Raw genomic sequence first — 16,748 nt, forward strand, 5'->3', positions numbered from 1 at the left:
CAGATTAAAGGGACGTTAACTGCTTAGTGCAGGACGGAAGTCCTAGCCAGCTTTATTTCCATGCCAACCTTGGGAAAGAACAGACTGACCATTCATCCCCTCAGGAGGAAAGCCTTACTTTGTCTCACAGGGAATTCAGGCACATTCCCTGCTCTGGCTGCAGGGACTAGAGTTACGCTCTGTTGGGATTCTTTCCCATGAAGTGGTGCTAGTCTGACGGCTAACAGCCTGGCCGGCCTTACATCACATGCACTAATGCCCGGGGGACCGCTTGTGTGCGTAATACCAAAGCACTGGCCAGAGAGCTGGGCACAGTGCAGACAGATGCTGTGCGTCTTTCCCTGCATGGCTGCTGCCTTGCAATGTTTTCAGTCTGGGGGCTGAACCGGGATCAGCATATTCAATGGCTCCACCTCAGATGATGGCATTTACAACACAGCTATCACCACTGGAGATTAGACTGTGACCTGCTCTTTGCACTCTGTGGGTGACCCACCCCGGAGCCAAACAGAGGTCGAGACAGAGGAAAAGTGCGTGTCAGGTGCGCCATCTAGTCCCCGCTGGGGGACACTTCTAGCATAGCCGGGGAAGCCGTGTTTGCCGGCTGCACCAATGATGCCTAAAGCAAAACTGAGAAGGGAATGTGAGGGGCAAACTCAGCCCCCCTCCTTCCTGAACCCTGCCTTCTGACTGGAGACGAGCTCACAGCTCACTTGAGGTGTTTCGCCTTTGGGCCCCGTTTGTGTTTTGTTGGATGCCAAGGCCAAACAAGGCAGGAAGGGCTCGACAGTGAGATGGCAATGGATGCAGCTACCTTGGGATGTCCTGGCTCTTGGGCAAGCCCCAGGCCAGCTTCTCAAGAGCTAGCTATGGTGGAAACACGGAGCAAGCTTCGAGGACAGGGTGGAATCAGTGCCTGGACCGGGACTAGGCAAACCTCCCACCACTGTGAATTTGGGCGAAAATGCATTGGCGGAGAGTTATGGCTATGCAGAGCGTCGTGTACACAAAGCCAGAGGGTAAAATGGGGGTTACAAATACTTGGACTTGAAGTATTAGATTTGATGTCTGCAACTAAAACATGGACAGTAGGGGAAAGGAGCACTTAAAACTATGGCTCTGCAAAATGCAGTATCCATTGACACAAAAAAGCAGCAAGTTAACAGAAGGAAGAGCACTTAGTGGTGTGGTGACTTGCCAAAGCCGGAGCCATTAACTACTGGAGATCCACTTGAGGGAGACAGGGAGCGTTTCCCAATTGTGGTTTGCTACAATCATTTTATTTCATGGCTCCGGGGAACAATCCAATCATGAACTGCAAGTGTTTGGGTGGAAAATGTTTTGCGAGCTCAGAAGAGATGTGACTGTGCTCTGGGCATGAGGGATGGAATGCAGGCTATTTCAAGGTCAGGCAACCTACAACAAACAAGGACAAAAGTCGCTCGGTGGTTACCGTAGCGAGCATTCAAGCCAGAGGTCTGAAAAGATAAATATTAGCTTCTTCCCCCCGTGTTAATACTGTTTATTCTTCTACGGCTGATTAGTGGCATGTCACAGCGTAAGAGGGTGGGGAGAAGGCAGGTTAATGTGCACCCATCAGCACAGTTTAAGCCTGGGCCCGTCCAGTGGATATGGAGAATGTGGCGTAAGCGCACACAAGAAGGATTGAGGGGTAATATTTGCAAAGGGGACTTTGAACCCGCCTCTCAAGGACACAGCGTGAGACTTGGACTCAAGTCCAGGCACACAGTTTTGGAAGTGCTACCCTAAGTCTCCAAACCGGACTTGTCAAGTCTGACTCTTGGAACCTTCCAGGGTTCAGCTGAACGCAGGGATTTTAAAGGCCTGGGTATTCTTCGTTCAGCTTCCCAGTTTGGAGGGGTGGCCCACGGGGACTGCAGGAGCCAGCTTGCAACTTCTGCACAGCCCGGAGCAGTGCTGTCAGTCACTGAGTTCGGATTCCAACGTAGGAAGCTGGTTATTGACGCTGTGTGTCAGGACAGAGCGTTGCGTGCTGGGCCTGCAGTGTCTGGCGGCCAACCCTCCATTCGAAAGATAAGGATGACCATGGGTGGCACCATATAGCTTCCCGGGCCACACTGTGCCTACCCGTGGTCTAGAATGCGTACTGGAAGGACACTCGGCTCCAGGACAGTGGAAGCAGAAGGAATAGCATCTGGAATTCGTTAATGTGTCCCATGTTCTATGGCCAGGTAGACAAGGGAATGTGACCACATACCCGGGACAAGCCACTGTTGTACCCATCACCGTTTGAACCCTTCTGGTTTGCAACAGTGAGACCAGCAGAGGTCCCAAAGGCTAGAGGGATATTACAGGGCTTTAGCAGCAGCTCCCTCAGTTCTACACCTGCCTGCTACCCACCTAGTGAGTATTTGCATCCTCTTGGAAGGACAATATCCACAAACGCTGAGGAAGTGCTCGCTCTCACCCAAGTTCCTGCCCATCAGAACTGGGAAGAATCCATCGAACTTAGTAAGATCTCCTGCACACATTGGTTAGCAGAAAAACTAGCTGCACAAAAGCTACTAAGGAAGTATTAGCAAGGCCAGCGTTAGTGGTTTTGCCTGGAGGAAAACCCCGGTACACATTTTGGCTGGGGAGAGAAGTGAAGTTTTGGAGTCAACGTTGGACCACCTCTCATGTTGGAACAGACTGCGTTAGGACCTAGTGCTATGGCTAGAAGTCTGAAGGGCTACAGATACCTGCCTTTTTAACCAAACTCACTTCGTTTAAGGCATCAGAGTTGGGTGTTTACTGCAGGTCTTGTTCCAAAAGCTGCGCAGATAAAATGAGACCAGTCCCCCAGTCAGGGACGAGGGAGGGTGCGGTTCCAGAAGCACTGACAATGCAGGTTAGTTTGGTTTGCATGCTGGTGCACCCTACGCAAAAGCCGTTAGTGCTTAGAGTTTCTGGAGACCCTATTGCTCAAACAGCCGGCAAAGTTTCAGGTGATGCCAGATTCTTTCACAGAGTCATTTGTTTGCCTGTTAGTAACTGTCTGGTGTGAACAGGCACCACAGAAAGAGTTAAACCGTCCCCACAAGCAGTGCCTGCAGCTTGGGATGAGGTGGAAGGGTTGGGTTTGAAATGCACCACAGGGGGAGCCTCTCCAGCAGCACGAGGGGAAAGGCCAACAGATGGGGGGTTACCTCTGTACAGCTTCCTGATCCGGCTCCCCGTCGGAGCTCTCCTCATCCACGGGGGTAACTGCTGGCACTGCCTGAGGAGAGAGGAAAGGGGAACCGTGGGCTCCAGAAACGACCTGTTCAGCGCCCTTTCTGGGCTGAGGAGAACTGACGTTCTGGAAAGGGTTCCAGCACAGTAAGGCACCGGGCCCGGGGGGCACTCGGAACCCTCCTCCAAACCACCTGCCCCCCTCCCCAGGCAGCTTCTCCTTGTGGTGCTAGCAGGAGGTGCAGTCACAGGGGAGCACAGCCCACAGCAACGCGCCGCACTTCCCACGGGCAGACTGTCCTTTCTCTGATCCAATAGAGCAAGAGAGTGGCAAAGCCACCTTAGCGAGAGGGTTACAAACATCAGGCTCTTCCCAGCACTTCTGAAGAGAGGACACATTTCAGCTACGACTAAATGATAAATAAAAGACCCAGTCAGTATCAGCACATCACAGTCCTCACGGTAGCGAGACGTCTGGCCCCTAGAGCTAGCAGTTTTGTGCAGGTCATTAATGGCAGGAGGAAGATACAGAACTGGGCAGATTCCAGCTGACAACCCCAATACGGTAACAAAAAGGAGCAAAGCGATTAGAAACCCGGAGAGTGGACGTGAGCGTCACCTTGGAGACACGCCGCTACTCCCCGGACACGCTCGCTTCCACTGGGAAGGAGACGACCCCGCGGGGACCGGCTCAAGCAGTCAGCATGCCTCAGGGCCCCTGCCAGACAGCTAGCCGTGCCCACTCCAAGGGCGGGGCACCACAAAGCCAGATGCTAAGCAAACAGCGATATGGGGAGACGGAAAGGAAAGGTGCTTGCGAGGCACCTGGTAACCGAAGGAGTTTTAAGCTCTAGGAGCGTAGACAGTGTGGAAGAAGGAGGAGCCGAGTCACAGCATGGCCAGGGACAGGATACTGGCAGCAAAGCCACCATCTGTTTTAAAAGGTCCTTTGAATCCAGCTTCGGCTTAGCCTCTGGAGAGCAGGTGGGCAGAGAGGATGAAGGGAAAGGGTCCCCAAAGGGGACAGTACTGTAGGAGGAAAGTCCCGGCGGAAGGAAAGCAAAAGCAAACGGCAGGTGGCAAGTCTCTGCCAGTGTTGGGAATCTGGCATTTCATTCCCTGTCCGCCTCTGCAGTACTTTCCCACACACCACTCCCCCCAGCTCTCGCTGCCAGCTCAGCCAGCAGGAGGACATGTCTGCAAACATGCCACCAACTCTGTTCTTCCTTTGCTACCTACCGGCGTCATAGTGACGAGGGGGGAAGGACCTCGAGGGCGCTTCAGCAGCTGTTGTGCGTGCAGCTGGATGTTGGCTCCGCCATCCGAAGCCCGTCGCCCCAGAGGGCCCATTCCATTCAACAACTGCAGCGTGGGGGGCTGCAGCAAGGACTGCTCCTAGGAGGAACACAGAGTCAGCACAGCATACTCGTCCTCCCCCGCTGCCTGCTGAGGAGGGTCTCGATGCATCTGGATGCAACCACATACCCTGTGGTGCATACAAGCGTCCCAAAGCGGTTCAGAAGATCCAACAGCCTACGTGCTGCTAGCTCTACGAAGCATTGGTCACGGCTTCCAAATCCCAACTTTTAGAGGAAAACATGAAATTCAAAATATTTTTACATATTAATATGGGTAGTCACATGCACAGTATATGGCTAGTGCTAAATTTCACTGACGTTTGATTTTTGCTGAGATTTTCAAGCAGAAGATAAAATCTTACAGTTCACATAGTATCAGATGAAACACCTATTAGACTTTCTTCACCTTGACCACATTTCAATACGAATAATGTCTCATGGACATTTTCTTTCCCATTTACAGTCACGCAGACTGTATCCTATTTGTAGTCACCAAATATCCTCTATATTTGTTGCTGTCACTTAGAACGTTTTTGCAGCTTGCAAGTTAGCACCATGTCAACAGGCGGCTCTCCACTGGCACCCAGACCACATAGTACAAGCACTACGAAATCCATCTCCCAGCAACATATGATCTCCCCAGAGGCTACATTGGCTGTTGAATATTTCATTTAATCTCCACCAGGAGGCAGAGTCAACTTACAAGAGAAAACAGCCTCTTCGGCCTTGGCGGAGGTGAAGTCTTGTCAACATCCGACTACTGGGGAAACTGAGGCACGGAGCAGGCGCGTGACCTCCCTGAATTCCCACAGCGAGACAGTGGCAGAGCTGGGAGAAGCCTGACCTTCCAGCCCTGAGCTTTAGTCACAAGACAGGCTGGGCCTCTTGGTGTGATTTGTTACCACATCGCTGACCTCCCCTGCCCTATCGAACACGTTTCTGAATTTCAAATTACGGGGTTGTTTTGGTTTTACTCAGCACAAGAGGCACAGCCCAGGGCAGCAGGCGACAGACAGAGCTAAATCTCGGGCTCAGCAACCAACGCGATTGTAAAACCCATGAAGCAGACATGGGGCTCTCCCAAGAGCTGCAGCCTGCATCTCCAGGTAGCACTGGCTGCAGTCATGCGACAGTCCATGGCGATTGGTACCTTGTACTCCAGCTGGCCCGTGGGCTGCAGGTTCTGCATAGGCAGCATGTTGTGCATGAAGCTCATGTTTGGCATCACTTGCAGGAACGGAGCCTGGGGAGTGACACGAGGGTAGCCTGGCAGGAGCTTCTGGAGATCTTCCATCACCTCCGTGCTGCACAATCACATTGGGACACAGGGCTTAGAAACAGGCCAAGCAAACCAACCGACACGCTTGCTGCAGCTAGCCCTGCGTCTCCCGGGCTTCACAGAGCACAAGTGCTTCAACATCTTCCAGGCTGTCATCCGCCCTGTGGGGGCAGAACTGGATTGGCCAGCCCCGCCATCCATGCCAAACCCAACTGCACTTGAGATCACTCACGACACCTCCTCTCTAGACACCGACACATTACAAGTAAGGGGGTGCCCAGGCCGAGGAGCCTGGAAAAGCTCTCTGGCCCACGCTGCCGCCGGCGACACAAACCCAGCAGCGATTCCCTGTGGCTCTACCGGAGAGGCCTGCCACACGAGCCAGCGGGGAAATGGCTGTTCTGGCAAAAAGACATGGATTTCTGCTAGTCAGCTAGCACCCGGCTTGCCTCCCCACCCCCTACCTCGATTGTGCTCTCGAGCAAGAATCCCACCCTGCCAGCCTGTTCACTGCAGAACGTGGGGTGCGGAGAGCAGGCAGGCAAAGAGACTTCACTCCTGCGTACGGAAGGGTGGATTTTTGGCATGTGTTTTTCCATCATTTTAACAGATTCTATAAAACCTCTGACCTCTCACCAGGAAGCAACTCAAAGGCGTGAGAGCTCCTTAGAACATACATGCCCGAGTGCCTCCAAGGGGCCACGGCGAGCCAGAGAATCATCATCCACGGGGTGGAGGGGCGCCCTTAAAAAGGCAGGGGGGTGTCTCTGTTGCCACTCAGGAGAAAGCCGGACACTCACCGGGGGTCAGCAACTCCAACAGTGTGCCGTCTCATCGAGAGATAGCGGACCAGGGCCTCGGGGGATGGCTCTTCCCCTTCATCGCTGTCCAAGTTCATCGTCCCATCGGTCTGAGTGGGGAAAACACAAGAGGTGCTGAAGTCAAGTGCCAGGAGCCCAGCGTGTCCCGAAGAAAGGGCGCGCCCAGGGGCCACCAACGGAAAGCAACTTGCCTCTACAATCTGGTTCTCGGGGTTGATGAGCTGCACTTGCGGCACATTGATACTCACGGGGTTGCCTGCCTGTTCCGCCTGCAAAGCAGAAGGAATCAAAACCATGAGGAACTGAGGGGGGGGGGGGGTCCTTTATAAAAATCAGCAGCAAAATCCTTCGGGTAGTGACTCTGCCTATGGGCGCCAATGGAGCGCAGTGCCCTTCGGGGGGAATCGCCTTCTCCCAAACACATTAGCCACTCGCAGAAGGGATCCCAACTCCAAGCTGTGCTAGATCTTCCTCCGCCTCCCCCCCAACGCTCCCTTCTCACCCACCTGCCACACACTCAGCTGTGCTCCCAGGCGCTGCACAGCACAAACCAGGGTTAGCGTCCAGCATGCACACTGGAGGAGAAGGGGGGAGATCCAGGAGCCAGTTCTAGGCTGTTCTTGGCATCCTTAACAGGCTTGCATCAGCCACCCCCAGGACCGCCTCTCTCTACTCCCCTCCTCACAGCCTGACTTCAGTTAAAGCAAGAGAGTCGGCTCCTCTGCAGTTCCTGCTGCCAATGGAAACAGCTTCCTCACACCCATCCCAGACACTCCGTTTCTCAGCCTAGAACATCTCCCTAAGTGCACGAGGGACTCCTGCCACTGCATCACAAGACACTAGGTCCGGCGGGTGGGAGCAGGCCTCGCATGAAAGACACGGGACTACATAAAGGCTCAGTCTCATGCCCGGAACGTTGCAAACCCCAAGAGTCCAGGACCGCCGACACACGTGCAAACCTACCCCACAGGCAAAGTCTCTCCTCATCGGGGGAGCCGTTCATGAAGGGACACAAGTTACTTTACGTGCCAGCTAATCAAGCTGTGGCCAAGCTGCGCACTGCAAGGCGAGGGGAAGCAGCGTGAAGCACCCGCCTACGCGGACCCACCTGGATGGTAGCTGGGGTGGAGAAGGCCATGGTCCGCGGCACGCTGGGCGGTGCTGTAATGCGCAGGTTCTTGTGCCTCTTTAATCGGTCACAGAGCAGGCTATAGATTGCACTGTAGTGATCATAGGCGTCTGTCCTCAGTGACTAGCAAGGGAAGGATGGAGAGAGAGTTTTTTTCCCCTCTCATAATGAAAATAAATTCCCTTCCCCCCACCCCTGAACTCTCTGCAGAAGAAAGTATTAACTGGCAAGTGTGATCAGCTGCTAACGTGACATTCACCAGCTGCAGGCAGCAGCCCAAGCTGGCCTGAGTTACCTGTAGTGTGCGCTCTTTGTCCAGCCCCATCTCCACCATGGCTAGGAGCACATCTTCATTCAGTGGCTCCATCTGCCTTTCAATCTTGAGGTGCTGACATTCTGCTATTAACTGCAAGGGCACAGAGAGACCCTCAGTGCTCAGGTGGGACACACCGCACACCCCAGTGCTGCCAGCCTGCGGCAGGAGGGCCCGCGTGCTGTGCTGCAGGGCCGCCCTGCACACTATCTGAACGCAGAGGGCAAAACAGGGGCAGAAACGGCATCTCAGTGGCGCACGATCCTGGGAGCCAGCAACGTCCCACAAGCAGCCTGACAGGAGCCCCCGCAGGGCATCAGCAGGGCAATCAAAGGAGCCCAGAGCTACCGAGACTAAGAGAATAATGCAAGAGGATGAGCAATCTCAAGTCCGAGAGAGGAGGGGCGACAGTGAGTAAGCTGCACGGCCCAACAGGGAGGAGAATACCAACACGCTAGCATTTGGGAATTGGGAACACTGGACGCAGGGTGCTCATTTGGGTCTGAGCAGCTCTAGTGGTTCCCAACGGGGAACTCAGGGGCAGTATTCAGCCCTCCTCCCTAAACCCCGCATGCGGCACTCCCCGCACCCATTCAGCAGGGAGCCGCCCCAGAGCGTTTCTGCCTGCGCACCCTGTCAAACTCGGCATCCGCTTCCCCGAGCTTCATCCATTTGTGTTTGCAAATCTGTTCCATCGAGAGTCGCTTGCTCGGGTCCAGCACCAGCATGTGGCGGATCAAGTGCTCACATTCTACAAGAGAGCAACAAGAGAACGAGTCATTCAGTAGCACAGGTCAACACCCCCCGAGGGACGCGGCTTCGCATCAGGGCTGGAACAAGGGCATTGTTTTGAGGCAACAGACAAGAACAATGTTCTGGGGATGGGGTCTGTGGCAAACAGCGAATATACATGCGCCCTGCGTTGGGCCTGACTGAGTCTTGCACACAAGCATGGGGTTAAATCCCTGACATCTGACACACGAGCATAGGAGCTACCACGGATAGGCACAAGCTCTGCCCAAAGCCTAATTAAATCAAGGTCTCCAGCTCAGCATAATTCAAAGGACCTGCACCAGAGGGCACCACCAGCTGCCTCTCCCCCAGCACTGGCTGCCCTCCCAAATAAGGCTCGGAGAGACTTCAGGATTGTGCAACACCCCGTCTTTATTCACCCGCACTTGTCCCACCACCAGCGCCAAACTATCTACAGTCGCTATGGGCTTCTCTCCTCAGACAGACAGTCAGTCTTCAGCTAGGAGGCTTCCAGCTCCCGCCCTGACTGATTGACCTCTCCTCTCCTCACTGCCTGGCCCCTCCTTCTGGCTCCCTCCCAGCCTCCACAGCCCTTGGCTCGTCAGGCTGGGAGATGCTGCCAATCCCCAGGCTGGCATTAGGCTTTTATATCAGCCCCAATCTGTTCCCCGTGATTGGAGCTGACAGCGCAGAGGCTAATTAAGTGCTCTTGCTCCAGCACCCTGCTGCTACAGGACCCCATGCAGCACGGCGTGACAATGGCCCTCCATCCTCATCTGGGCAGCAGTCAGCGACCACAGGGGGCTCTGCCAGCCACGAGGGCAGAAAGATGCCAACTCCCAAAGAACAGAATGGCTTCTGCCACGCAAGAGCATGGATTTGCTTTTCCTTATAGTAAAGTGCCACACAATGCCGGTGCAGACCTTGCATTAGGACAGCAAACAGAAGCTCTGCATGCCCATGGTAACCTTTTTGCTGCCTTTCAGTATTGCAAAAGCTTGCTTTGAAAGCATTTGTACTTGGGGCCGAATGTGACTGACTGCACACCTTCCGACCTGAAGAAGGGCTCTGTGTAAGCTCAAAGGCTCTTCTCTCTCACTAACAGAAGTTGGCCCAATAAAGACTTTACCTCACCACTTTGTGTCTCTAATATCGGCAGACCCACATGATTACACTGCCACTGCCTGTATTCCTTTAATTCAGCAAACTTTGCCCCCTAAAAAAGTCTAGTTTTTGAATGAAATACAAACTCCCTCTTTCATTCAACAAGCAACCGCCAGAACCAACGCGGTGATGTTTGTTACGGCCTGTAGGTGGCGCACATCTACTTCTCACCTACGTGTTTACTCTGGCAACGCAACCCAACCCAGCCCAGCCCGTATTGCAGGGGTGAAGGGCAAACCACAATTGGCATCTAGCAGGCTGCCAAGGCAGGATTACCAAACGCAGGCTTAACGCAGAAAAACACAGTTCCCAAACTTCCGTACAACAACAAGCCCTGCCCCCATGCCTGACCCACGCTTGCACCATATGGACTATGATAACAAGTTCAACCTGAAGCTAGAGAAAGGCGTCTTATTCTCAAATGAAGGTTTCCATTAAAGAAGGCTATAAAATAGGAGCTAGAGTCTCCCCCATAAAGATGGAGCCATGTCGGCAATTAGAATAAATCATACATTTTCATGAACATTGTCTTTCCTAATTACTACACAAAAACCTCTAAAAAAAGAGCAAACATGGTTTAAACGTAAGATGCAAATGCACAGTGCAGATGTTTTTTAAACACTATCCAAACCAGTTCAATAAAGGAAGCGGCAATTTAGATCTAGAGGAATAAAATGCAAATTCTTCCTTCCACATCAGATCTAGCCTAAAGCTACTTAATTTTTAAATATTGCATCTTTCCCAGCACTTGCTCATCTCAGGGACTGAAAATGCCCAAGCACCACATCTAATTCCCCTTCCGCAGCCATTGCCAACTATGCAGCTGCTGCTGCTGCTACCACTTATCTAGCTTGCACATTATGCCAGCTGCGTCTTCAGAGCAAGAAAAACCTCAAAGTATTTTGGTGAAAGAAGATACACTGGGATCGTTTTCAATGGAGAATGCAAGGCATTTGACAGCAGAAGTATCGTGTTATGAATGAACCTGGGCTGGTGGATAGGGTTACTGCCTCTCTAAGGAAGGAGCTCTGTGGCTGTCCCAGTAGCTGGACAGATGTAGGGGTGCTTTAGATGCCCCTCACATTTTAGCACATCTCTGCCTCCATGCAAGTGTTAGAATTCTCTCCCTGCAGTCCAAAGGACTCGGGATGGAAGCAGAGCACTTAACCGCTGAGCTAAGTCACTGTACATCAGAGGGCACGCACGGGGCAAGGAGCTCTGCACACTGGGAGACAAGGTGGGTTTTTCATGTGGTTGATGCATGCCAGACATCACAGGATATCCAAAAGAGTTTGCTCCCAAGTCTGCCACTGACTCTGCCTAGGTAAGTCACCAAAGCTCCCTGGGCCTCTGTCTCCTCATGGGGAAAATGTCTCCTTTGTAAAGCACTTTGTAAGGAAGACTGCTATTGAAATGCTAGGAATTACTGTGATAGAGCCATTGTTCTAGGGGTCCCCAAGGCACAGAGCGCTGCTATGTCTTGTCTGCACAATGCAGAGGGTCAGAAAAGGACAGGAGCAGCCTTACTTCTGTATTTGGACAAAAGACAAGTACAAAAGGGCATTCAATGAAGCTGAAAGAGAAGCCGTATAAAACTGATAAAATGATGCTTTACCAAACAGAGCATCCATAATGAACTTGTAGAACTCGAGGTATCAAAGGTGAGGATCTTGGGGAGATTTAAAATAAAGGATTGGGTGTTTAGAAGAACAATGGGAACACCTGAGAAAAGAGAACACTTAAAAGGGAAATAAACCCTCATTCCTTAGGGCATGAGCCACCAAGTAACAAAGATTAGGAAGAAGCTGCCTCGGTGATCAAGTTATTCTATAACTGTCACCTAAGGAATTTCTTGCACCCATCTTTAAAAGCAGCTGGTGCTAGTCACTGCTGGATACAGGATGCTAGAAGGGATGATCTAGTCAGATGTACTTTTTACAGCAGAGATGGGTTTAAAGAGAACCTGTATCTGAATGTGGCTTTGCTGGAGTTCAAGGGAGACGCAACCAAGCATACCACCGACATGAGACCAGCAACAGTCTCCACTGCCATACGCATCCCAAGACCTTGCAAATGTAGCTACCAGAGGAACATTCCAATGAGAAAACCTCGGACTGCCACGGCAAGTTGCTGAGGAGGGGCAACGTGTGAAATTAACTCTCTCTAAACCCTTCATTGCCGACCAACTCCTAGGAAACAGCTGGCGTGGCTGGACTGTCAGCTCCCGAGGGCAGGGACTTTGTGAAGATCAGACCTTCCTCCTGGTCACTTGAAGCAGCACAGTGATTAACAAAAGCGCAAGGCACTTGTTACCCAGGAGGCTGCGAAGGAATCGGCTGGACAGTCTGAACCTAGGAAGTCAGGGCTGTTGAAAGCGCTGTACAGCAGGACCAGGCACACGCAGCTCTCCCCCCACGTCTGGGCTCCTGCGCATGGAGTGGCTAACCGTGCCCCCTCCAGGCCGTCTCTCCCTTCCCTTTCCTGCAACTGTCACTCATGAGCTCAGACTTCAAAGAGGGCTTCAGTCTGGAGAAAGCACAGAAGGAGGAAATCGACCCTCTATTAAATCTCTACAACATCTGCTACTGGCAAAGGGAAATATTTTTCATGAAACCAAAATACTGACAGGTGGCTCCAGCAGAGCAAGGAAATGCTCAGTGAAGGGTACCACGCTGTCCTTTCCTCCCCCAGGTGCACCCTGTACAGATCTCAGACCATCAGATGTGCCTCCATCCGACAAAGGTAGTTTTGCACCTTCTTTTATGCTACGCCCTTTGCGAGGGCCACGTGTTGTCTCCATACTCCCTCTCCTCCACATTTCTGCATTGGGGAGCCCTCTCTTACAAAGGTTCCTTCACTAACTAGCTCTTCATGGCTTCTTGACTTGGCAGTTTTCCCACGCCTCATCCCTGGATCGCTTTGCTTTCCTTTGCTCAAGTGGCACACAAAGTAAATGGGCCAAAAGGAATAACAGAAGAAGTCACTGATTAGCACATGCCAAAGAACCGAGAGTGAGTGGAAAGGTGGGTGTGTGCAGAGGGGATATACATAGCAATGAAGTTCAGAATTCACAAGCTTATCTTTGGTTTGGTGGCTGTTAAGCTCTGGATACTCAAAGCTTCAGGTTGGGAAGCTTCATTGCACCAGAAAAGGGAGAAGGGTTTTTTATTTAAGAGAATTAAAGGGTCCAAATGAAAAAGACATTCAGGGTGCATCTACAAAGCATCTAAACTCAAAATAAGATAGGTAACTTGCACTACACAAATGGCATATCTTATTTCGACTGAATGTGGAAAGAGCATATTTCAAGATTTGGCACGTCTACACAGTTACAGGATGCCAAAATAGGTCTCGAAATAGTGGACGCACTCTCTCGAAATAGCAGGCACGTTCAAAAGATGTGGAGTAGCCACTTCAGGACACTTTGGTATCCCGAAATAGCCCCGCTGTGTAGACGCACCCTCACATAGAGCAAAAACCAATGGCTTTCCTATCTCCATCCACAGGCTCTTCAGAGCTCAGCTCCGGGACATTATAGCTGAAGAGCCTAGTGGAGAACTGCTTTCTAAGCAAAGGAAGGCAGCACGTTCACCCGTGGATGTGGAGCTAAGCCAGGGACTCTGACTTCCCAAAGGGTTTGCCACAATTTCTCTGGATCTGACAACTGCTAGCCTGACATTGGAAAGGTGCGAGCCAGAATATCCTAGGAGACAGATATTAAACGCTGTGCCAATTAATCCCGCTCATCATCCAGCCGGAAGCCCTGAGGAACGGAGCTGAGCCCAGCACATCCAAGAGGTCTGGTTCAGTCTCTAACACACGGGGCTGTTGTTGATTAACTGGACTCAGGGCTGAGTACTGTCTCCACTTTAGCCGCAGCCCTGGCCGTGCATGTTGCACTCCTCGAACTGATTACTAGTGATAAACTGCTTCTCTTGTGTTGCTTGTAGTTAAGTCACAATAAAGTCTAATCCACGATGATTCAGCAATATTGTCCACAGGAGATCTTTCTCTCTCTGGCGGCACAATTATTCACTGAAAATTAATTTCCTTTAGTTAAAACACATGCCCTTTAATGTTGCAACTAGAAGGTGGCGAGCTGCTCTTGGAGGCTGAGTACGGTGCCGTGCTGCACATTCGCAACCAGAGTATTTGTGCGCACACACAAGCGTATCAAGGACGCTGGTCTGAGACAAGCACAGTGCTGGCAGGAGCTCCCCCCGTACAGCCCTGCCAATCCATTTGGATCCTGCTAAGCATCCTCCCACACAAATACTTGCCTGTAGGGCAGCCCTGGCAGCCCCTCCCCAAGCATGCCTTCCAACTCTCCCAGCCCCGACTGCAACTGCTCCTGAGTGTCTCCCCTAAACTCTGCCAGGGTTCCTCAGTGCTGGCTGGCAGCACACCCTGCCGCTGTAGGCTCCAGACTCTTGTATGCAGCCACTGTGAATTATTCCTGGGGGAATGGGGAACTCTGAAGAGGGTCAGCAAATCTCCCTCTATTGCCACCTACACCAGGTCTCCAGAAGTGATAGGCTACCTCGGTAGGGACTGTGTTGCTCAAATGAGCCCAACCAATAAGCAGAAATGACATCCCACTCTTCTTCCTGGAGAGCAGAGCAATGTGAACTCACACCACAAAGTTACCACTCTGAGCTTGTCTAGCCAGAGAGGCTGTTGCGCACTAAGCCAGGGTGCAAGCAAGTAACCACATTGGCAGCTTATTCTGCACCACCTATTATATCACACCAAGAGTGCCTTTGCATGCATCAACTTAATCCAATTCCTCTATGGACTACCTAATGCGCACCAAGACACTCACTGTAGCGCAAGACATTGTGGAAACCATTTTCATATTTAGCTAGAAGCCGTCTTGTACAACAGAAACCATTTCAGCTTTCTGCCTCTGCACATATACCAGAGTGAACTTTCTGTTACCCCAGGACAGAGGCCTGCAAGATGAGCTATTGGAATGTGTTAATCGGGCTGGTTGGGACAGGAGATGCACTCCCTAGTACCTGCCCACCATCTTGCTGCTAAGGCTTTGTTTTTCCAAGTTTAATTGATGATTTCTGTAATTGGATGCCCTGATGTCAGACTGTTTGGTTAAGGGTATAAAGATACTACGATTGATTGTATTAGCCAGGCTTACTGGACCACGTTTGGCTCACTTTGCCTTATTGATCAATAAAGCTGTCTGTTTAGCCACCTAAACTGAGTGAGGTGTTTGCTTCAACAACATATATTGGGAAACGAACACACCAGGGGGCAGATTATCCAGCAAGTTCTTGGAAAGCATTGGAGACAATATTCTATTTCATAAGGCTGAGAAAGCTACTGGGGGGAAGCTGTTCTTGATTTGAGTTTAACAAATAGGGAGGAACCAGTTGAAAATTTGAAAGTGGAAGGCAGTTTGGGTGAAAGTGACCATGAAATCAAGAGTTCATGATTGTAAGGAAGGTGAGAAGGGAGAACAGCAAAAAAGAAACAATGGATTTCAGGACGGCAGATTTCAGTGAACTCAGAGAGCTGGTAGGTAAGGTCCCACGGGAAGCAAGACTAGGAGGAAAAACAACTGAAGAGAGTTGGCAGTTTTTTAAAGGGACATTGTTAAGGGCCCAAAAGCAAACTACTCCACTGCGTAGAAAAATAAAAAGCATGGCAGGAGACTACTCTGGATCAACCAGGAAATCTTACGTGACCTAAACATCAAAAAGGAGATGTATAAAAAGTGGAAACTAGGTCAAATGACAAAGGATGAATATAAGCAAACAACACAGGTATGCAGGGGCAAGATTAGAAAAGAAAAGGCACAAAAAGAACTAAATCTAGCTAGAGGCATAAGATGTTCTACAAGTATATTAGGAGCAAGATGAAGACCAAGGACAGGGCAGGCCCATTGCTCAGTGAGGAGAGAGAAACAATAACAGGAAACTTGGAAATGGCAGAGGTGCTTAACGACTGCTTTGTTTGGGTTTTTGTCAAGAAGATAGATTGTGACAGGATGTCTAACATAGTGAATGCCAGAGGGAAGGGGGTAGATTTAGAAGTTAAAATAAAAGAACAAGTTAAAATTTACTTAGAAAAGTTAGCTGTTTGCAAGTCACCAGAGCCTGATGAAATGCATCCTAAAATACTCAAGGAGCTGATAGAGGAGGTATCTGAGCCTTTAGCTGTCACCTTTGAAAAATCATGGGAGAGATTCCAGAAGACTGGAAAAGGGCAAATATAGGCCCAGCATGGATTTGTAAAGAACAAATCACGTCAAACCAATCTGATAGCTTTCTTTGATAGGATAACAAGTCTTGTGGATAAGGGAGAAGCAGTGGACATGGTTTACCTAGACTTTAGTAAGGCATTTGACATTTATCAATATTCTAGGGAAATACAACCTTGGTGGGGCTACTGTAAGGTGGGTCATAACTGGCTGGATAACCATTCTCAGAGAGTAGTTATTAATGGTTCACAATCATGCTGGAAGGGCAGAACAAGCGGGGTTCTGCAGGGGTCTGTTCTGGGCCTGGTTCTGTTCAATATCTTCATCAACGATTTAGATGATGGCATAGAAATCAGAGAAGGTCCAGAGAAGAACAACCAAAATGATGAAAGGTCTAGAGAACATGACCTATGAGGGAAGACTGAAAGAACTGGGTTTCTTTAGTTTAGGAAAGAGAAGACTGAGAGGGGACACGATAGCAGTTTTCAAGTATCTAAAAGGGTATGTCAGGAAGGAGGG

The 16,748-nt window shown here is 50.8% G+C and overlaps 1 protein-coding gene across 2 annotated transcripts in view; it reads right to left on the reverse strand.

Moving 5' to 3' along the window:
* The window catches only part of SIK3 (SIK family kinase 3), a 145,201-nt gene that overhangs the window by 17,817 nt on the left and 110,636 nt on the right, over positions 1-16,748 (reverse strand). For both annotated transcript variants that reach the window (XM_075909532.2, XM_075909531.2), the window contains exons 7-14: positions 8,728-8,846; positions 8,078-8,188; positions 7,762-7,905; positions 6,845-6,922; positions 6,633-6,742; positions 5,704-5,857; positions 4,435-4,590; positions 3,171-3,241 (exon numbers count right to left, since the gene is read on the reverse strand). In XM_075909532.2, coding sequence (XP_075765647.1) covers positions 3,171-3,241; positions 4,435-4,590; positions 5,704-5,857; positions 6,633-6,742; positions 6,845-6,922; positions 7,762-7,905; positions 8,078-8,188; positions 8,728-8,846 — 943 coding nt within the window. The remainder of the gene's footprint in view (positions 1-3,170; positions 3,242-4,434; positions 4,591-5,703; positions 5,858-6,632; positions 6,743-6,844; positions 6,923-7,761; positions 7,906-8,077; positions 8,189-8,727; positions 8,847-16,748) is intronic.

The sequence above is a fragment of the Pelodiscus sinensis genome, chromosome 25 (genome assembly GCF_052426305.1).
Source record: "Pelodiscus sinensis isolate ZL-2025 chromosome 25, ASM5242630v1, whole genome shotgun sequence".
Classification (NCBI taxonomy): domain Eukaryota; kingdom Metazoa; phylum Chordata; order Testudines; family Trionychidae; genus Pelodiscus; species Pelodiscus sinensis.